Here is a 23,595-nt window from a genome sequence, read left to right as displayed (position 1 = left end):
ATACAATAAGTACATCCCTAATTATAACACAAATACTATGTAATACCATTTGCACCCAGTCTCTGGAGTTCCTTATCAGCAATATCCAGTATACACCAAATTCATTGGTAATATCCCCTTAAATAACCCAAATTCCATTGCTGCCCATTAGCAACTGACCAATATACACTGCTCAAAAAAATTAAAAGAACACTTTTTAATCAGAGTCTAGCATCAAGTCAATTAAACTCCTCGGATATTGATCTGGTCAGGTAAGTAGCAGAGGGGGTCGTTAATCAGTTTCAGCGCTTTTGTGTTAATGAAATTAACAACAGGCGCACTAGATGGGCAATAATGAGACGACCCCCAAAACAGAAATGGGTTTACAGGTGGAGGCCACTGACATTTTTGTCCTTACTCATCTTTTCTGACTGTTTTTCACTAGTTTTGTATTTGGCTAGGGTCAGTGTCACTACTGGTAGCATGAGATAATACCTGGACCCTACAGAGGTTGCACAGGCAGTCCAACTCCTCCAGGATGGCACATCAATACGTGCCATTGTCAGAAGGTTTGCTGTGTCTCCCAGCACAGTCTCAAGAGCATGGGGGAGATTCCAGGAGACAGGCAGTTACTCTAGGAGAGCTGGACAGGGCTGTAGAAGGTCCTTAACCCATCAACAGGACCAGTATCCATTGTGCAAGAACAGAACGCGCACTGGCAGAGCCCTACAAAATGACCTCCAGCAGGCCACTGATGTCAATGTCTCTGACAAAACAATCTGAAACAGACTTCATGAGGGTGGCCTGAGGGCCCAATGTCCTCTAGTGGGCCATGTGCTCACTCCCAGCACCACAGAGTTCGATTGGCATTTGCCATTGAACACCAGAATTGGCAGGTCCACCACTGGCGCCCTGTGCTTTTCACAGATGAGAGCAGGTTCACCCTGAGCACATGTGACAGACGTGAAAGGGTCTGGAGAAGCCATGAAGAGCATTCTGATGCCTGTAACATCATTCAGCATGACTGTTTTGGTGGTGGGTCAGTGATGGTCTGGGGAGGCATATCTATGAAGGGACACACAGACCTCTACAGGCTAGACTACGCTGGTGCAGTGGGTCCTGGGTTCCTCCTGGTGCAGTGGGCCCTGGGTTCCTCCTGGTGCAGTGGGTCCTGGGTTCCTCCTTGTGCAGTGGGTCCTGGGTTCCTCCTGGTGCAGTGGGTCCTGGGTTCCTTCTGGTGTAGTGAGTCCTGGGTTCCTCCTGGTGCAGTGGGTTCTGGGTTCCTCCTGGTGCAGTGGGTCCTAGGTTCCTCCTGGTGTAGTGAGTCCTGGGTTCCTCCTGGTGCAGTGGGTTCTGGGTTCCTCCTGGTGCAGTGGGTCCTGGGTTCCTCCTGGTGCACGACAATGCCCGGCCTCATGAGGGGAGAGTGTGCAGGCAGTTCCTGGAGGATGAAAGAATTGATACTATTGAATGGCCCGCACGCATGCGTGATCTAAATCCAATAAACCACCTCTTGGATATCATGTTTTGGTCCATCCGGTGCTACCAGGTTGTACCTCAGACTGTCCAGGAGCTCAGTTATTCCCTGGTCCAGATCTTGGAGAAAATACCCCAAGACACCATCCGTCGTCTCATTAGGAGCATGCCCCGATGTTGTCAGGCATGTATACAAGCACGTGGGGGCCATACAAACTACTGAGGGCCATTTTTAGTTGCTGCAATGAAATGTCAGCAAAATGGACTCGCCTGCTGCATAATTTTTTCACTTTGATTTTTGGGGTGTTTTTAAATTCAGTCCTCTGTAAGTCGATCATTTTCATTTCCATCAAATGATGGGGGATCCTTACGTTCCTAACACATCACCTCATCCATATCAGTATAGATATCCAGGATGATATTTTTCCCCATTGAGATCTGATGTGTTTTCAAAGAGTTCCTTTAATTTTTTGAGCAGTATACATAATCTGTAATAAATTACAAGCAATATAATTATCTAAGGTTCGCAATGGAGATGCCCATGGTTTTAGCTAAATGTCAAAAGTCCAGCAATACAATAATAACTTGATCCCTAATCTAATATAAAAAATATATGATAACTATCAAATCCTAGGGACAAGTACTAAGATATACATACAAGATGAAACAATGTATACATATCATATAGAACAGACTGTTAATCCCTTTGCATATTAGGAAGATTTTCAACCACCACCACTACCACCATCAGGGACATGCAACATAGTCCAAAAACAGAGGAAATGAAGCCCAGGATTGGCCAATATATACTCCCACAGAAGTCCACCCACCAGCATCATCAAATGGAACCAGTGTTGTCACTTCCTTCATAGGCAATAGGACACATATCCTGGAACACAACTCCCAAATGCCAGTAAATAGAGATGAGCGAATTATTCAAAAATTCGGTTCGGCTGATTCGGCGAATTCGTGGAAAAAAATTGATTCGAGTCGAATATATTCGCTGCGAATTTAACTTATAAAAGGGTGTTTCTAGGCTTCAGAGAGCCTTTATATTAGTGCAGAACACTGTACCTTTAATTTAAATGCCCTTGGAGTCTGCTGGGGAAGAGAAATAATACTGTCAGTCAGTATGACATGCAGATGAGTGCCGTCGATCTTAGAATCACCGCACACTTCACTCATTTGGGCAGTCACGGGGCCAAAACCAGAGTGTGGAGCCACAGTGTGGCGGTGGAGGCAGCAGCAATGGGAGGCCATACAGCACCCTATGACAAAATGGAACCCACCAGCAGTGTGAGGAGACCTGAAAGTGGCACATGGCAGAGTGTGGCGATGGAGACAGCAGCAATGGGAGGCCGTACAGGGACCCATGAGACACTCTGGACCTGGCAGCAGCATGAGGAGGCGGTACAGGGGCCCATGACAGATTACGGGCCTGGCAGCAGCATGAGGAGTCGGTACGGGGGCCCATGGCAGATTACGGGCCTGGCAACAGCAATGGGAGGCCATACAGCACCCTATGACAAAATGGAACCCACCAGCAGTGTGAGGAGACCTGAAAGTGGCACATGGCAGAGTGTGGCGATGGAGACAGCAGCAATGGGTGGCCGTACAGGGACCCATGAGACACTCTGGACCTGGCAGCAGCATGAGTAGGCGGTACAGGGGCCCATGACAGATTACGGGCCTGGCAGCAGCATGAGGAGTCGGTACGGGGGCCCATGGCAGATTACGGGCCTGGCAGCATCAATGGGAGGCCCGTAATCTGCCAGCACCCTATGACAAAATGGAACCCACCAGCAGTGTGAGGAGACCTGAAAGTGGCACATGGCAGAGTGTGGCGATGGAGACAGCAGCAATGGGAGGCTGTACAGGGACCCATGAGACACTCTGGACCTGGCAGCAGCATGAGGAGGCGGTACAGGGGCCCATGACAGATTACGGGCCTGGCAGCAGCATGAGGAGTCGGTACGGGGGCCCATGGCAGATTACGGGCCTGGCAGCAGCAATGGGAGGCCATACAGCACCCTATGACAAAATGGAACCCACCAGCAGTGTGAGGAGACCTGAAAGTGGCACATGGCAGAGTGTGGCGATGGAGACAGCAGCAATGGGAGGCCGTACAGGGACCCATGAGACACTCTGGACCTGGCAGCAGCATGAGGAGGCGGTACAGGGGCCCATGACAGATTACGGGCCTGGCAGCAGTATGAGGAGTCGGTACGGGGGCCCATGGCAGATTACGGGCCTGGCAGCAGCAATGGGAGGCCATACAGCACCCTATGACAAAATGGAACCCACCAGCAGTGTGAGGAGACCTGAAAGTGGCACATGGCAGAGTGTGGCGATAGGGACAGCAGCAATGGGAGGCCGTACAGGGACCCATGAGACACTGTGGACCTGGCAGCAGCATGAGGAGTCGGTACGGGGGCACATGGCAGATTACGGGCCTGGCAGCAGCAATGGGAGGCCATACAGCACCCTATGACAAAATGGAACCCACCAGCAGTGTGAGGAGACCTGAAAGTGGCATATGGCAGAGTGTGGCGATGGAGACAGCAGCAATGGGAGGCCGTACAGGGACCCATGAGACACTCTGGACCTGGCAGCAGCATGAGGAGGCGGTAAAGGGGCCCATGACAGATTACGGGCCTGGCAGCAGCATGAGGAGTCGGTACGGGGGCCCATGGCAGATTACGGGCCTGGCAGCAGCAATGGGAGGCCGTACAGGGACCCATGACACACTCTGGACCTGGCAGCAGCATGAGGAGGCGGTACAGAGGCCCATGACAGATTACGGGCCTGGCAGCAGCATGAGGAGTCGGTACGGGGGCCCATGGCAGATTATGGGCCTGGCAGCAGCAAGGGAAGGCCATACAGCACCCTATGACAAAATGGAACCCACCAGCAGTGTGAGGAGACCTGAAAGTGGCACATGGCAGAGTGTGGCGATAGAGACAGCAGCAATGGGAGGCCGTACAGGGACCATGACACACTGTGGACCTGGCAGCAGCATGAGGAGTCGGTACGGGGGCACATGGCAGATTACGGGCCTGGCAGCAGCAATGGGAGGCCATACAGCACCCTATGACAAAATGGAACCCACCAGCAGTGTGAGGAGACCTGAAAGTGGCACATGGCAGAGTGTGGCGATGGAGACAGCAGCAATGGGAGGCCGTACAGGGACCCATGACACACTCTGGACCTGGCAGCAGCATGAGGAGGCGGTACAGGGGCCCATGGCAGATTACGGGCCTGGCAGCAGCAATGGGAGGCCCGTAATCTGCCAGCACCCTATGACAAAATGAAACCCACCAGCAGTGTGAGGAGACCTGAAAGTGGCACATGGCAGAGTGTGGCGATGGAGAAAGCAGCAATGGGAGGCCGTACAGGGACCCATGACACACTCTGGACCTGGCAGCAGCATGAGGAGGCGGTACGGGGGCCCATGGCAGATTACGGGCCTGGCAGCAGCAATGGGAGGCCCGTAATCTGCCATCACCCTATGACAAAATGAAACCCACCAGCAGTGTGAGGAGACCTGAAAGTGGCACATGGCAGAGTGTGGCGATAGAGACAGCAGCAATGGGAGGCCGTACAGGGACCCATGACACACTGTGGACCTGGCAGCAGCATGAGGAGGCGGTACAGTGGCCCATGGCAGATTACGGGCCTGGCAGCAGCAATGGGAGGCCCGTAATCTGCCAGCACCCTATGACAAAATGAAACCCACCAGCAGTGTGAGGAGACCTGAAAGTGGCACATGGCAGAGTGTGGCGATGGAGACAGCAGCAATGGGAGGCCGTACAGGGACCCATGAGACACTCTGGACCTGGCAGCAGCATGAGGAGGCGGTACAGGGGCCCATGACAGATTACGGGCCTGGCAGCAGCATGAGGAGTCGGTACGGGGGCCCATGGCAGATTACGGGCCTGGCAGCAGCAATGGGAGGCCATACAGCACCCTATGACAAAATGGAACCCACCAGCAGTGTGAGGAGACCTGAAAGTGGCACATGGCAGAGTGTGGCGATGGAGACAGCAGCAATGGGAGGCCGTACAGGGACCCATGACACACTCTGGACCTGGCAGCAGCATGAGGAGGCGGTACAGGGGCCCATGGCAGATTACGGGCCTGGCAGCAGCAATGGGAGGCCGTACAGGGACCCATGACACACTGTGGACCTGGCAGCAGCATGAGGAGGCGGTACAGGGGCCCATGGCAGATCCCGGGCCTGGCAGCAGCAATGGGAGGCCCGTAATCTGCCAGCACCCTATGACAAAATGGAACCCACCAGCAGTGTGAGGAGAGCTGAAAGTGGCACATGTTTGGGGCATGATTCATGGCGGATTTAGTCAGTTGTGTCAGGAACTGGTGGTTTGAAATCCAAACTAATCCACGCCTGATTCATTTTCACAAACGTGAGTCTCTCCACACTTTGGGTGGACAGTCGTGTCCTCCGCGGAGTTACAATACCTCCTGCTGCACTAAACACGCGCTCCGATGCCACGCTACTGGCCGGGAATGACAGCCTTTCAAGGGCAAATTCAGCTAGTTGGGGCCAAAGGTCAAGTTTCGTTGCCCAGTAGTCAAGGGGATTGTCTACCTCGGTTGGCAGGGTGCTGTCCAAGTAGGCCCAAGCCTGTTGTTTGAGGTCCTGCCTCTGGTCCACCTGATGCTGCTGCTGCTGCGGCTGGTTAGTAGTTTCCTCACTGCGCTGGTGAAGAAAGCTACTCATCATCGACTGCAAACTGAGGCAGCCGCTGCTGGTGGAGCTGCCACTGCTCCTACCACCCCACCCCTCCCCTGCTGCCATGGCAGCGGAACGCGAGCGCACAGGGCCCACAGTGTCTGAGGATGGACGTTGGCGCAGAAAGGCAGAGACCAACTGACTACATAGGTGGTTTTTATAGTACGTTATTTTGGCCTCCCTCTCAGCAGGTGTGAAAAAGGCCACCATTTTGGAACGGTAGCGAGGGTCCAACAAGGTGGACAGCCAAAAGTCATCCCTCTGTCTGATGGTTATTATTCGGCTGTCGCTACGCAAGCAACCGAGCATGCTATGGGCCATATGTGCCAAGGAATGCGAGGGACTCCCTGCCTCCATCTCCACAGCATACTGCCACGGTGCGTCTGGGTCCTCTGTCTCCTCCTCCTCCTCCTCAACCAGATGCTCCTGCTCCTCCACTCCTGTCCGCTGAGTGGAAAAACCACCCATTTCACTCAATAATTCCTGAGCACCAATGTCCTCCTCTACCTCCTCCTCTTCTTCCTGTCCTGCCCCCACAGGGGTCATGTGGCGTTGAGATCTGTGCGCCACGTCTACCGCACCCTGACCAGCCATTGTTAACAGCATTTGTTCCAGGACGTGCAACAGAGGAATGACGTCATTCATCCCATAGTCATGCCGACTCACAAATAGCGTGGCCTCCTCAAAGGGCCTGAGCAAGCGGCAGGTGTCACACATGAGCTGCCAATGGCTGACATCGAAGTTACACAGGGAGTACCTTTATCCGCTTGTAACATCAGGAAATCGGTGATGGCCTTTCGCTGTTCGTAAAGGCGGTCTAACATGTGTAGGGTTGAATTCCACCTTGTTGCAACGTCGCAGATCAGAGGATGCTGTGGAATTCCGTTCTGCCGCTGCAGCTCAAGGAGGGTGTGCTTTGCGGTGTAGAAATGGCTGAAATGCATGCAAAGTTAACGTGACATTTTAAGGATGTCTTGCAGTGGGATGGTGGATTTTAGGAACCGCTTGACAACCAGATTGAACACGTGAGCCATGCATGGCGCATGGCACAACCTTCCTTGACGCAGAGCAGACACCATGTTCTTTCCGTTGTCGGTCAACATGGTTCCGATTTTCAGTTTGCGCGGAGACAGCCATCTGTCGATTTCTCTGTTCATTACACTCAGAAGTTCCTCCCCTGTGTGACTACGTTCGCCAAGGCATACCAGGTGCAGCACAGCGTGACACCGTTGCGCCCTGCACATGTGATATGCCGGTCGGGTAATGGGACTTGGCACGGGGGTGGCGGCTGAGGACACGGCGGAAGAAGAGGTGGTAGAGGCGGACATCTTTGCTGGACCAAGGACGTGCAAACGTGGAGGCAAAAGCGGCATGACCTGTCCAAGTTGCTGGTGCAGCTGTGCCGGCACCACGTTCACCCAGTGGGCCGTAAATGACATGTACTGTCCCTGACCGTAGTTACAGCTCCACACGTCGGCGCTGCCGTGCACTTTGGCAGAGACCGACATGCTCAAAGACTGGCCCACCATCTCTTCTACATGTGAATGCAGGGCTGGCACTGCCTTTTTGGCGAAGAAATGCCGGCTTGGCACTCTCCACCGCGGCGCGGCACAAGCCATCATTTCTCGGAAAGGTGCTGAGTCCACCACTTGGAAAGGGAGGGACTGCAGCACCAGCAACTTGGACAGGAGGACGTTCAGCTTCTGCACCGTCGGGTGCGTGCTCGCAAACTGTTGTCTCTTGGAAACGGATTCCAAGAAAGACTGCTGAAGGAATCCGTGAAGAGGAGTAGCAGGAGAAGGAGCATCTGAACGAGCGGAAGATGCCAACGAGCGACAACTCCCCTCAGCAGAGGTGTTGGAGCCTTGACTGGCTGATAGAGGGCGATTGACGTCGGGTGACGGAGCAATTAACGGAGCGGGTGATGGAGCGGGGGCTGGGGCAGGCAGAACCGCCGTATCTTTATCACGGTTTTCCCAGGCCACCGAATGGCGACGCTGCATATGCTGACGCAACGCTGTAGTCCCAACATGGGCCCCCTGGCCACGCTTGACTTTCTGGCCACATAGTCGACATACGGCTACGTTTACTTCCTCGGGCGGCTTGACGAAAAATTGCCACACCGCCGAGTAGGAAACTTTGCCCCCGCTACTCCTCACTGGCTGACTGCTACTTCCTCCGTGCACACCGGCACCACTACTGGCCGTGGTGGTAGGCTGCAGTGGAGCTGGTGCTCTACTCCGTGGCCGTTTGCCTCCACTGACACTGCTGCGACCCTGCTGCCCCCTGGGCAACCCACCGACTGTTTTGCTCGCTGCCAAGCTGGCACCCTCTTCTCCTGATGATGCGGAAGCAATAGCCTGATGACGACGAGGCTGCCAAGTGCGATCAGCCTCATCATCATCAATTAGGGTCTCCGCCTCACTACTAGCCCCCTCGGCTGCGTGTGGGTCAGGAGACAGACCTGTCTCTAGACCGGCTACCGAGCCACTCTCCTCGCCAGTACTTCTTCGCCTGGCTGCTGAAGAGGCGGATGTCTCCCCCCGTTCCTGACCGCCCTCTGTTAGCTCTTCCTCACTGTACAGTGGGGCTGAGCCCACAGCATGCGATACTTCGCTTGGTGAGGGAACACCAAAGGACAGGGGCAGGTAGAGGACACGTGATTTAAGTGGGCTTGCTCCCGGGCCATGCCAACTAACGGTTGTGTCTGGCGTACCCACCGACCGTTGGCTGTAGGTGTCAGAGGTGACCTGGGAAGAGGAAGACGACCGAGCCAACCAATCGATGATGGCAGGGTTGTCGGTGGAGACACGACCGCTGGATGACACCGGGAGCACTGGCCTCTGGCTGCGACTAGTGCTGCCTCGACCCCTTCCTCTGCTGCCACGTCTGCTCGATCCTAAAACATTGCCTCCTCTGCCACTCCTCTGCGTGTTGTCTGACATACTCTTTAACTCAACGATTCTGTGTCCCTGAGTAACAATTCTGTGTCCCTGAGTAACAATTCTGTGTCTGTCCCTGAGTAACAATTCTGTGTCCCTCAGTAACGATTATGTGTCCCTCAGTAAGAATTCTGTGTCCCTGAGTAACAATTCTGTGTCTGTCCCTGAGTAACAATTCTGTGTCCCTGAGTAACAATTCTGTGTCACTGAGTAACAATTCTGTGTCCCTCAGTAACGATTCTGTGTCCCTCAGTAACAATTTTGTGTCCCTGAGTAACAATTCTGTGTCTGTCCCTGAGTAACAATTCTGTGTCTGTCCCTGAGTAACAATTCTGTGTCCCTGAGTAACAATTCTGTGTCCCTAAGCAGCAATTCTGTGTCTGTCCCTGAGTAACAATTCTGTGTCCCTGAGTAACAATTCTGTGTCCCTGAGTAACAATTCTGTGTCCCTCAGTAACGATTCTGTGTCCCTCAGTAACAATTCTGTGTCCCTGAGTAACAATTCTGTGTCTGTGTCCCTGAGTAACAATTCTGTGTCTGTCCCTGAGTAACAATTCTGTGTCCCTGAGTAACAATGAGTAACAATTCTGTGTCCCTCAGTAACAATTCTGTGTCCCTGAGTAACAATGAGTAACAATTATGTGTCCCTCAGTAACAATTATGTGTCCCTGAGTAACAATTCTGTGTCCTTGAGTAACAATGAGTAACAATTCTGTGTCCCTGAGTAACAATTCTGTGTCCTTGAGTAACAATTCTGTGTCCCCGAGTAACAATGAGTATCAATTCTGTGTCCCTCAGTAACAATTCTGTGTCCCTGAGTAACAATTCTGTGTCCCTGAGTAACAATGAGTAACAATTCAGTGTCCCTCAGTAACAATTCTGTGTCCCTGAGTAACACATATGTGTTTGTGTTATAATTAGGGATGTACTTATCATAGTATATTACTGCATACTATATATTTATACAATCATGTAGGATACATTGAAAATGTTAGAGGCTGGTGGGGTGGTGGCCCCTTCTGTCCTAGTATGCTCCAGTGGTCTCGCTTTGGGGGTGGCACGTGGTTCTGGGGATGTCTCTCCCTCACTGTGGGGTCTTGGGCTGATAGTTATGCCTGAATACCCACATGCATCTTGGGTAAGAAAATGAAGTGGTAAAGAGAAGATGTGATGTGTATTTGTATCTATGTTGTTATATTTTGTCATTGTGTATATACTTACTGTATATTGTTTTATAGATTGTAATAGATTCTGATCTGTACTTCTCCTGATGAATCTGCTTGGACTGCGAAACGTGTAGAGCTCATCGGTGACCCTCTTCTCCCCCCTCTTTGTATAAATTATAGTACTGTATATGGTCCTTTTTTGGACAGAGCATTTGACTATCTTGATCTACAAGTATAATACGTTTATAGAGGGTTGGATATTTGTATTGGGTGCACCTATATTAATAATTCAATGTTTTGGTATTGTGTGACAGCACCAAAAACACATGGCATTTTCCAATATGTGGGGGTACTATTAAGAATGAATGGCACCCCTGTGCATCTGCTAAAGATCAGTGTGTGTGTCTGCGTGTCAGGAACATGCACAATTTTGCACGTATTACTGACAGCAGTAATGGGAACCAAGCCTTAGACTGGGATACCTCAAGACTAAAATTTCTTTTCAAGGGTGCCCTGACTGGAAAATGGTTGAAAAATACGGTTCTATACCATTGAAAAATGTCTGAACCCAGAGTGTCAGATGTCGGGAGGTATAGGTATAACTTGCTGTCCTGTTCTAGGCTGAGACAAGGATGTCCCTGCTGGTTGCAGTGAAGGGAGCAGAGGCCTATACATCATTGAGGGGTGTAGGAGCATCATCAGTGAATGGAAGACACACCACTCATTGACCCAGGCCATGAATATGTGGATGAGTGTGGCATCAGCCAGTGCTGCTCCATCCAGGCCCCCTGACATGTTTCGCCCCACACACCGGGTCTTGGTCAAAGAGGTGTTGGAAGACTTGCAAGGTCAGGGCAACCACTGGGGACAAGCGTTATCAAGCGGCCCCTGAGGAGGTAGAGCTACATATATAAACAGAAAACAAACAAGTAATTTCTTACTTTGCCATTTTTCCACCAGTAGGGCATACTCATATTTGGAAACGTTTCGGGCACATAATCTGGGCCTTCAATAATGGAAACTGTGGCATCTAAAAAGACTGTATCATTCACAGTCCAGTGGAGTAACTGAAGATCGGTTGGAATTTCTCTTCTCTCGTTAAAGTAGATCTCGCCTTCTGCTAGGTCCATGAAGTGAACTTTTCTCACATATTTGTGCAGCTTTTCATGGAAGACAAAAATTCACAGATTACTATATACAGATAGAAGAGTTCTGGAATTTCTTCACAAAACACAAAACAGTGAGAGAGCTCCATCCAAGTGACTCGGCGGTCTTTCTATATATGAATGAACCAGAAGAATCACTTATTCTTCACTATTGGTTCTCCTGCAATGTCTCCTCTGATATGAATAGAATCTCCTGTCCTAATAATCCAGAGAATCATCAATCATTCATTTTATATTCAGATTGCACAACTCTGTATGTATATATTTAGTAGACTCAAAAAATGTACATTTTTCTGTCTATTCTATTTATATTTTTGCTTCAAGAGAGGTAAGCAGAGGACAGAAAAAGTTTCATATGGAGTGATTGGAATTGAATATTATGAACTGTTCATAGCCATTTTTTTCAGAGCCATTTTTTGTATTTTTTGCAATGATTAAAAAATCATTTAATCCTAAAGATTATATAAAACTCCCAATTTTTTATGTCACACAGGATTGGTGCACCAGTTTAGGAAAAACAAAATTTCAGTGCAAACTACACTAGAGATATAGTTAGGGCACACAGACACAATGTATTTACCAATTTTTTATAAAATATAAAAGACCAAATATATAACCAGCATGTCAAACCTTAACCACTTGCCCTCCAGAGGATTTACCCCCCCCCCCCCCTTCCTGACCAGGCAATTTTTTGCGATAAGGCACTGCGGTACTTTAACTGACAATTGCACGGTCATGCAATGTTGTTCATAAAGGAAAAAGAAAGCTCTATTTGTGGGGAAAAAGGGGGAATGTACAGTGTTGCATGACCGCACAATTTTCAGTTAAGGTAATGCAGCACCGTAAAGCAAAAAAAAAAATGGCCTGGCCATGAAGGGGGGTAAATCGTCTGGAGCGCAAGTGGATAGGCAAAGCTTTACAGGTCATCGGTTCAGAGTTCTCTAGGAGCTCTAGTGCCAGAATTTTTGGTCTCCCTCCAGCATGTACGGTGATATGTAAAATGTGTAGCACAATCAATGTTTTCCTTCATAGGATTTCCTAATGCATGCAATAACGTTCATACATGCATATGTGCGGGGGTTGGGGGACTCAGAATTTTGAAGGGGTTATTTTAAGTTCTTTGGTGTAACTTTCATTCTTTCCAATTTTTTTTTTATTGTATTTTAGGCGGCTGTTACTGGGGGTGTTTGAAAGTGATCGCATGTTGCCCGGCCTCCAGAACACTTCCATCTTCTGTTGGGAACACCTGCAGCTGTTGTGAGTGTGTGCAAACCCCCCCCCCCCCATGTCAGGGCATAGAAAGGGTTAGGAATTTTCAAACCCATCATTATGTATGGCTAAATAATTATTGCCACAATGTTACCTTCTTTGTCTGAAGGTTTTGTAGGTAAGTAATGTAAGGTTTTGTATAGATTCTAAGGCCATATTCTTGATCTCCTCCACCATTCATATGACAAATAGCTCTACACTCGGGTTAATCTCAGTTGGAACCCATTGGATTTCTTTTTATATCCCTGTTGTTTTTTGCAACTAGAGTCAATATCAATAGTCTGTAGTAGCTGCAGAAGAAAACTCTTTTTTGAAGAATGTTTGCAGTATGGCAGGGCAAATTATATTGCTGAAAGAGGCAGCTGCCATCAGGGAACATAATTTCCATGAAGGGGTGTACTTGGTCAACAACAATGTTTAGGTAGGTGGTATGTGTCATGTAACATTCACATGAATGGCATGACCCAAGGTTTCCCAACAGAACATTCCTAGCAAAACTGTAGAACAGGATGCAGTATGGCAAGAAAACAATCTGGGGCATCACCCTGCTTCTACTGGCTTGTCTTCTTCCCTTACTGTGTCCTGGTGCCATCTCGTCCTACACACACCCAGCCATCTTCATGATGAAAACAAATGTGGTTCATCAGAGCAGGCCACCCTTTTCCAGGTGCACCATGGGCCACTAATGAAGTAAGATCAAAAAACTGCAAATTCATAATTAAATATATGTGTGTGAAGGTGTAACCATAGAAAGAGGTGTAGGACAGGGCTGTCTTAATGAAGGGGCACACCTGGGCACTGCCCTGGAACCCCAGGTGCATGGGGGGCCCATGATCAGGCCCAAGACAAACAGGGGTGGGCAGATGCTGTATTGGGGGGGTGCACTGGCGATTTGGTCACTCATGCCACTCTAATTTGTCAGGAGTAACTGAACAAGGAGCAACATCTGGTTTCTGCTGGAGAGAGGATTCAGCTTTCATCTCCCTCCTGCATGGGTAGCAGAGAATGGGCACTGAGACTGAGAACTCATCTCAGTCTCAGTGTGGGAGATGGAGGAGGAGTTCTCTTCATTGCAGATGGCTGTGAGTACAACAGTGAAGGGGGGAAGGCATAACTTTGATGTATGGGGACATCTGATGTATGAGGATACTATGATGGGGAGCACCTGCTGTAAGGGGACCCCTGTGGAGAGGGATCCCGGCTTTGTGGGGACACTGTGGTGGGGGACACCTTATGTATGGGGACACTGTGATGGGGGACACCGGATGTATGGGAACACCTGATGTATGGAGACACTGTGATGGGGAAACCTGATGTACGGGGAAACTGTGATGGGGACACCTGATGTATGGGGAGATTATGATGGGGACATCTGATGAACAGTATATGGGCACTGTGATAGGGAAACCTGATGCAGGCTAGTAGGAGCCCCAGTGCACTACTTTGCCTAGGGGCCCATGATGCTATTAAGATGGCACTGGTGTATAGGAGTGGGAGTAGATCTAAGTGATTTTGTGTTATCATAGACTGGAGACATCATTTTCTGTTTAATGTGTTTTAAATTTAAAAAATCTCGGATTTGGTAGAACAGTTCATGATTAGAGATGAGCGAATTTTTCAAAAATTTGATTCGGCTGATTCGGCGAATTCCAGTATGAAATTCGATTCGATGCGAATTAATTCGCTACGAAGTTAACTTATTAACAGGGTTTCTAGGCTTCAGAGAGCCTTTAAATTAGTGCAGAACACTGTACCTTTAATTTAAATGCCCTTGGAGATGAGGAAGGAGAAGGAGAAGGAGAAGGAGAAGGAGAAGGATGAGAAGAAGGAGAAGGATGAGAAGAAGGAGAAGGAGAAGGAGAAGGATGAGAAGAAGGAGAAGGAGAAGGATGAGAAGAAGGAGAAGGAGAAGGATGAGAAGAAGGAGAAGGAGAAGGATGAGAAGAAGGAGAAGGAGAAGGATGAGAAGAAGGAGAAGGATGAGAAGAAGGAGAAGGATGAGAAGATGGAGAAGGAGAAGGATGAGAAGAAGGAGAAGGATGAGAAGAAGGAGAAGGATGAGAAGAAGGAGAAGGATGAGAAGAAGGAGAAGGATGAGAAGAAGGAGAAGGAGAAGGATGAGAAGAAGGAGAAGGATGAGAAGAAGGAGAAGGATGAGAAGAAGGAGAAGGATGAGAAGAAGGAGAAGGATGAGAAGAAGGAGAAGGATGAGAAGAAGGATGAGAAGAAGGAGAAGGATGAGAAGAAGGATGAGAAGAAGGAGAAGGATGAGAAGAAGGAGAAGGATGAGAAGAAGGAGAAGGATGAGAAGAATGAGAAGGATGAGAAGAAGGAGAAGGAGAAGCAGAAGGAGAAGGATGAGAAGAAGGAGAAGGAGAAGGATGAGAAGATGGAGAAGGAGAAGGATGAGAAGAAGGAGAAGGATGAGAAGAAGGAGAAGGATGAGAAGAAGGAGAAGGAGAAGGATGAGAAGAAGGAGAAGGATGAGAAGAAGGAGAAGGAGAAGGATGAGAAGAAGGAGAAGGATGAGAAGAAGGATGAGAAGAAGGATGAGAAGAAGGAGAAGGATGAGAAGAAGGAGAAGGAGAAGGATGAGAAGAAGGAGAAGGATGAGAAGAAGGAGAAGGATGAGAAGAAGGATGAGAAGAAGGAGAAGGATGAGAAGAAGGACAGTTCTGTGACAGTTTCTGTCTATTTCTGACAGTTCTGGGACATTCACTCCATACAGCGGTTGAAACATTGTATCTATTTGTTTCCATAAATGGATCCATTTATGGAAACAAATAGATACAATGTTTCAACCGCTGTATGGAAGGAATGTCCCAGAACTGTCATAAATAATCTATTTCTGACAGTTCTGGGACATTCCCTCCATACAGCGGTTTCCGGCAAAAAGTGTATGTGCAGAGTTCCTCTATTCTGCAGATACACTTAGAGGAGCTCTGCAGATACACTTAGAGGAGCTCTGCACATACACTTTTTGCCGGCTTGGAATTATACTTATTTTCATCCTACTTCTTCTTCTTCTTCTTCATCCTCATCCTCTTCTTCTTTTTCTGAGGATGAGGATGAAGAAGAAGAAGAAGAGTAGGATGAAAATAAGATTAATTCCAAGCCGGCAAAAAGTGTATGTGCAGAGCTCCTCTAAGTGTATCTGCAGAGCTCCTCTAAGTGTATCTGCAGAATAGAGGAGCTCTGCACATACACTTTTTGCCGGCTTGGAATTATTCTTATTTTCATCCTACTTCTTCTTCTTCTTCTTCTTCTTCTTCTTCTTCATCCTCATCCTCATCCTCTTCTTCTTCTTCTGAGGATGAGGATGAGGATGAAGAAGTAGAAGAAGAAGAAGAAGTAGGATGAAAATAAGAATTCCAAACCGGCAAAAAGTGTATGTGCAGAGTTCCTCTATTTCTGACAGTTCTCTGACAGCTCCTTCACATGTACAGCGGTTGAAACATCTGTATCCTAAATGGAAACTAATAGATACAATGTTTCAACCGCTTTACATGTGTTCCTTCTGTCAGAGAACTGTCAGAAATAGCGGAGCTCACTGCAGGGACACTTTTGCCGGCTGATCGGGAAATATTCGATTCGCGCACCCGAAGTAGGCAAAATTTCGGATTCGACGCGAATCAAATATTTCCTGAAATTCGACTCGAATTCCGGTTCGCCTGGTTCGATTTGCTCATCTCTATTCATGATCTTCAGTCCAGCCAGTGAAGTCCATTGAAGGGCTTTATTTGCCCACTTTCATTTAAAATAATTTAAAAGTAAAGGTTCCTCACATCAGGATTCCCAAACAGGGGTTCAGCTTCCACACAGAAATCAGAAGCAAAAACACAGCCCCTGGCTATAAGGGAGCTCACCTCGGACTACACGGCTCTCTAGAACTCAGACTCCCAATACAGAACACAATGGTGTTCACACGCTGCTACTGTGACAACTGGAACTGTGTCGTCCTGTTCCAAAGAGACAAACAGCACCCCAGCCTAGTGCATTATCCCAAGGATAGATGAATGAAAAAGGATAAAAACAGACTAACAAACAATGTCTGTGAACAGCAAGTCAGGCCACTGCCTCGTGCTACATTGGTAAGTCAGAACCAGAAGAAACAAATGCCAAAGAACACCATCCAAGGTCCAAATAGCGGCTTATGTGTTTCAAGGATAAACCCGTATCCTCAGAGACAAATGATTTGGCTCGGAAGTAGAGGGTTTACCCTCAAAATGTGTAAGACAGTTTTTGGATCATGGACGGCGTCCCTTTGTCATTTGATTCTTCTAGTTCCAACCCACCACTGTACCACAAGGCAGTGGCCTGACATGCTGTTCACACACATTTTGTTTAATTAACCCCTCGCCTACAGGGCAATTATACCCCCTTCCTGCCCAGGCCAATTTCCAGCTTTCAGCGCTGTCACAATTTGAATGACAATTGCGCGGTCATGCAACACTGTACCCATATGACATTTTTATCATTTTTTTGAGACAGATAGAGCTTTCTTTTGGTGGTATTTAATCACCTCTGGGATTTTTATTTTTTCTTAAACAAACCAAAAACCACTGAAAATTTTGAAAAAAAAAAGTTTTTCTTAGTTTTTGTCATACAATATTGTAAATAAGTGATTTTTCTCCTTCACTGATGTGCGCTAATGAGGCTGCAGTGATGGGCACTGATAGGCTGCATTGATGGACACTGATAGGTGGTACTGATGGGCACTGATGAGGAGGCACTGGTAGGTGGTACTGATGGGCATTGACAGGCATCACTGATGGGCACTGAAAGGCAGCACTGATACATGACACTGATATATGGCACTGATAGGAAGCACTGACTGGCACTGATAGGCAGCACTGACTAACATTGTTAGGTGGCACTGAATGGCACTGATAGGCGACACTGACTGGCACTGATAGGCGGCACTGATTGGCAGCACTGATAGGTGGCACTGATTGGCATTGATAGGTGGCACTGACTGGCACTGATGGGTGACATTGAAAGGCAGCTCAGATGGGCACTGATATGTGGCATTGATGTGCACTGGTATGCACTGATATGTGGCATTGATGGGCACTGGCACGTGGCACTGATGAGCACTGACTGCTGGCACTGATGGACACTGACAAGTGGCACTTCTGGGGCCACACTAATCATCAGGGCACACTGATCATCAGTGCCTTGATGATCAGTGTACATGTCCCCTCCACGGAAAGCCGATTACCGGCTCTCCTCTCCTCTGTCAGCGTGACAGATCGAGAGGAGAGAAATGCTGATAACCGGCATTTCCATGTTTACATGTGATCAGCTGTGATTGGACACAGCTGATCACATGACCGAGCCGACATCTTCGGCTCTTTTCGTGATCCGCTGTGTCCGAGGGATACAGTGCACTGGCGACCCCCCCACACACACACTCCTATTATAAAGGCTGCCCATTTGTTTTATAATTTTTAAAACAGAGAAACCCAGACAGTGATTGCCCAGACAGTGATTGCCCAGACAGTGATTGTCCAGACAGTGATTGCCCAGACAGTGATTGCCCAGACAGTGATTGCCCAGACAGTGATTGTCCAGACAGTGATTGCCCAGACAGTGATTGCCCAGACAGTGATTGCCCAGACAGTGATTGTCCAGACAGTGATTGCCCAGACAGTGATTGCCCAGACAGTGATTGTCCAGACAGTGATTGTCCAGACAGTGATTGCCCAGACAGTGATTGCCCAGACAGTGAGAGAAAGGGTGGAGATAGCTGTCCATCTCACCTAAATTACATAATTACTTGTATTTTATAATATAGGATCCTAGTAAGATAAACACGTATTCTCCAACTTACTCTGTGCTGTAATCCATTTTGCTCAGATGTATTTTTCTTCATGTATATTATGTGTAGAGCATTGGACAGAACATTTACAGCCATGATCACACAGGAGGGCATAGTTGTATAACGAGAAAATATGGATGACACATCTGTTACCTTTGTACAAGGCTTTGTGGAAATACTTTGATACCTTGATCGGAAAAAGTTATTTTTGTGTGAGTTTGGGGAAAGGCAGCAAAACGCATAAATCCAAAAATCTTCCAGTATTGGGTCAGTTAGACAGTCGGAGATGTTGGCACCATCACCATAAATATTAATGCCTAATTCTCCTTTTGGTTTCCATATAAATATGAAGCTGCAGTTGAGTGGTGTAAAGTCATAGGAAAACATACTTCTTACTTTATTCCATGATTGTGGGAGAATAAATGTGATATTGTTTATAGCAGAGCGTATACCAGAAATTAAATAAAAAAAGTTTACTGTAAAAGTTCCACATATTATGACAACCTCAGCTGATGATTCACTAACAGTTCTCCTTTTCTGAATATAAGAGGCTTTAACTGAAGTGAGTTGAATAATGTAATCTGTGCAGATCCCATGTAGTCTCATCATCTTACTCAGTTCTTGGGACTCATCATCCCCGTCGCCACTCCCTGATGATATTATTCCAACCCAGTTCCACCCAAAATGCTGGATAATTTTAATAATAGCTGTATAACGGGCTCCATCATCTGGTGTCATACGGAATAAAGTTGGAAAGGTTTTTCCATCACTCAGGCGATGGTCAGTGACTTGATAATTGATCTAGATGAAATGTTGGGAAATATTTTATTGGGATGTTATTATTCGAACACTTTATGTTGTTTCTGTGAATGCAGAACTTTCCTTATTCTCAATATGACAACATTCAGCACTTTATCTGCCATAGTCTTAATCCCGGTAATCAGAGACTTCTGGGAAGTGTAAACTGAAAGCAAAACTTTTCTACATCATTAAGCTGAGGATAAACTACAGGATCCATGAGCGATCACTAAGGGGCCGGGGCATATAAAAGAAAGCCTGGGAAGACAGTGGGGAGTTGGAGAGAGATTTTGGAAGGTTTGGGTGCATGTGATTGTTTGTGATGACCTGTGCTGTTCCAGACCGGACCGGACTGGACCAGAGCAAGCACAGCTACTGGAGGAACTGGAGAGATTACTGTCAAGACGAGCATCAGGTGACAGAGGCCACCTCTAGGAAACCTGTTAGGTGTAGGAGCATGAGAGTTGCTGCCATCATAGCCACATCTTAAATCAAAGGGGTGTCCCACTACCTGCCCCCCATTGACTCTACTGATCACCACACAAGGATTGGATGAGAGGGTTCCTGGCACACATATCATCATATTTAGTTATAATCAGCTTGCTACCATTCAGGTTCTTCAAGTTTCAGACTGCCATCCTTCATTCTGCCATCGTGATCTCTGCTTGCAGGTTGCCACTGTAATTAATTAATGTTATTTCCTTAACCTGTCAGTGGTCATAAAGTTATGGCTGATCGGTGTATGTTCAAAATTCTTTTTGCAAAACTCTGCTTGCAGGTTGCTGAACTGAGTTAACCCCTTGTTCCCTGCTAGGCAGAGTCTGTTTCAAGTGACTACATCCACTTCTGTCCAGGCCATCTAAGGAGGTTGCCTTTGCGGTTATTATCAAGCTTATGTTAGAGTCCATCAAGCCCACAGAATCACTCCCTTAAAGTGACTTTGCTAACCATTTCACACCTCAAGGTAAACTGGCCTACTGCTTCATATCCTAGAGTGACTTTTTCCGACAGCTACATATCTTAAATTAACTTCAGCCCACCGCTCCTCATTCTAAAGTGAATGTTGTCAGCCACCTCACCTCACCTTACCTAAAGTGATTTGTGCCAATGAGTCTGTCTCTCAAAAGAGAATAATGCTGTTCATCGCACTACCTAAAAGGACAGCACTTTGCATTGAGCACCAATGCAGGGCCCCAACTAAGCCGGCAGAAGAGGCAAGATTTCAGACTGTTTTATATTCAGAGTTTATTCTTTTTGGGGACACTGGTTGCAGGTGTTTTACTCAATTCTCAAGATTAAACTAAGACTCTCCTGACTGAGGACCTACAAGTGAGCTAGCCTGCCTAATTAAGACATTCATGGTTTACAATTGTCATGTGATCTGCTGTGATTGGCCACAGCTATCACATAGTACTGGCAGCTGGATAGGACAGTGATCTGTCATGGACACAGTTGGTGACAGATTGCACCTGCAGCACAGCTGCATGGGAGCATATGAGGAGCATTCCGGGAGGACGTCAAGTGACATCCACCCAGAATGACAAAAGCCCCACTGGAATTTTGGGTTCAACACTTTCCCCTAAATGTTAAGAGGACCTACATGATAATAGGTTGTTGACAAGTACAGGAGGAAACCTCAGATAGTATGGTATAAAAAAACGATATTTCCTTCAACCGTATATTACAGAAAAGGAGGAAGATGCACAATGTTATGACAAGTAGGTTGCCAGAAGAAATAGAATTCAGATTGACTTTAGAGCAACAAAAGAAAAAAAAGAGAGACATCCAATTATAATGAAAGCTCAAGCCTTCCTACATTAGAATGATTTTCAAATCTTACCACAAACGCCACTCTCAAAACCATGAGTCTCCCAGATTCAAACAGCACTACATCAAGGATGATAATAGTGTATCCAACCAACATGTAAAATGCCTCAAAGGAGCCCAGCCGGGTCCATATACTGTATAAAGCACAATAATCATGTATACATTTTAAAAGAGCAGACATCCCACCTCATCTACATTAAAATCACCATCCATCAAGAATCAAACCCATTATCTCCATGAAACCTCACTCCAAACCACACAGATGCCAGCGGGGCTATATACAGCATGTAATCATATCTCCCCTTCCTAACAATAATAAATACACTGCTCAAAAAAATTAAAGGAAAACTTTTTAATCAGAGTCTAGCATCAAGTCAAATAAACTCCTGGGATATCGATCTGTTCAGGTAAGTAGCAGAGGGGGTTGTTCATCAGTTTCAGCTTCTTTGGTGTTAATTAAACTAACAACAGGTACACCAGATGGGCAACATTGAGACGACCCCCAAAACAGGAAAAGTTTTACAGGTGTAAATCACTGACATTTTTTCCCTACTCTTTTCTGTTTCTCAATAGTTTTGCATTTGGTTAGGGTCAGTGTCACTACTGGTAGCATGAGGCCATACCTGGACCCTACATAGTAGTCTAACTCCTCCAGGATAGCACATCAATATGTGCCATTGCCATAAGGTTTGCTGTGTCTCCCAGCACAGTCTCAGGAGCATGGAGGAGATTCCAGGAGACAGGCAGTTACTCTAGGAGAGCTGGACAGGGCCGTAGAAGTTCCCTAACCCATCAGCAGGACCGGTATCTGCTCATTTATGCAAGAACAGAACGAGCACTGGCAGAGCCCTACAAAATGACCTCCAGCAGGCCACTGATGTCAATGTCTCTGACCAAACAATCAGAAACAGACTTCATGAGGGTGGCCTGAGGGCCCAATGTCCTCTAGTGGGCCATGTGCTCACTCCCAGCACCAAAGAGTTCAATTGGAATTTGCCAATGAACACCAGAATTGGCAGGTCCACCACTGGCGCCCTGTGCTTTTCACAGATGAGAGCAGGTTCACCCTGAGCACATGTGACAGACGTGAAAGGGTCTGTATAAGCCGTGGAGAACGATCTGCTGCCTGTAACATGGTTCAGCATGACCGTTTTGGTGGTGGGTCAGTGATGGTCTGGGGAGGCATATCCATGGAGGGAGGCACAGACCTCTGCAGGCTAGACAATGGCACCCTGACTGATATTAGGTATCAGGATGAAATCCTTGGACCCATTGTCAGACGCAGTGGGTCCTGGGTTCCTCCTGGTGCAAGACAATATCCGGCCTGATGAGGTGGCGAGAGTATGCAGGCAGTTCCTGGAGGATGAAGGAATTGATACCATTGAATGGTCCCCACATTTGCCTGATCTAAATCATGTTTCGGTCCATCCGACGCCGCCAGGTTGTACTGCAGACTGTCCAGGAGCTCAGTGATGCCCTGGTCCAGATCTGGGAGAAAATATCCCGGGACACCATTCGTTGTATCATTAGGAGCATGTCTCAATGTTGTCAGGCATGCATACAAGCATGTGGAGACATACAAACTACTGAGGACCGTTCTGAGTTGCTGCAATGAAATGTCAGCAAAATGGACTCGCCTGCTGCATCATTTTTTCACTTTGATTTCTGGGGTGTCTTTGAATTCAGTCTTCTGTAGGTTCATAATTTTCATTTCCATCAAACAATGGGGCGTCCTTACATTCTTAACACATTATTTAGTCCATATCAGTATAGATATCCAGGATTATATTTTTCCCCATTGAGATCTGATGTGTTTTCAAAGTGTTCCTTTAATTTTTTTGAGCAATGTATATTGCAGTGATCACTTACCTGTGTATACCGATACAGACTAAGTAACTGGGCCAATGCATAATTTGAATTGAAATTACTGTCACCAATAAAGCCGGCCACTTCTCCATGTTCCTTACAGCAATAGTTAGCAGCTTCCATCTCTCCAGACAATATCTTTATGGCATATCCCAAAGTTTTCTTTGCATCACTACAAGTACTAAATATATGATAGCCCAGGGTGACATTGGGCAGAACATCGGGATCCTTGTTAATCTCATTGATAACATAGATCATTGCTATGATGCTTCTGTACTCTTCAAAGTCAACTCTGCAGGATATGAGAGGTTTTCAAACCACACAAAATGGTTAATTCTGAGATTACAGTTTAGCCACAGCTCATAAAACTAAGACTTTCACAGGAAAAAAATGATTTAAATGGCAATTGCAGACAACATAAATTACAAACAATGAACTGCTATTGGTAAACAGTAACTACATTTTGAAAGTGCTGTAATGCAGTACCCCAGGGGTGCAAGGATGCAGAAGGGAGAGAACTGAGTAGCATTAG

The 23,595-nt window shown here is 47.3% G+C and overlaps 1 protein-coding gene across 1 annotated transcript in view; it reads right to left on the bottom strand.

The window, feature by feature from the left end:
• Positions 1–23,321, bottom strand: part of LOC149445857 (vomeronasal type-2 receptor 26-like) — a 34,032-nt gene extending 10,711 nt beyond the window's left edge. The window contains exons 1-3 of the mRNA XM_089653310.1: positions 23,067–23,321; positions 18,585–19,373; positions 11,258–11,476 (exon numbers count right to left, since the gene is read on the bottom strand). Coding sequence (XP_089509436.1) covers positions 11,258–11,476; positions 18,585–19,373; positions 23,067–23,321 — 1,263 coding nt within the window. The remainder of the gene's footprint in view (positions 1–11,257; positions 11,477–18,584; positions 19,374–23,066) is intronic.
• Positions 23,322–23,595: the final 274 nt, after the last annotated feature.

This window comes from Staurois parvus, unplaced genomic scaffold, assembly GCF_062004578.1.
Source record: "Staurois parvus isolate SC_StPar_1 unplaced genomic scaffold, SC_StPar_1.0 ptg000706l, whole genome shotgun sequence".
Taxonomy (NCBI): domain Eukaryota; kingdom Metazoa; phylum Chordata; class Amphibia; order Anura; family Ranidae; genus Staurois; species Staurois parvus.
Note: the sequence above shows the minus strand (reverse complement) of the source record. Positions and strands in the feature narration are given on the sequence as shown.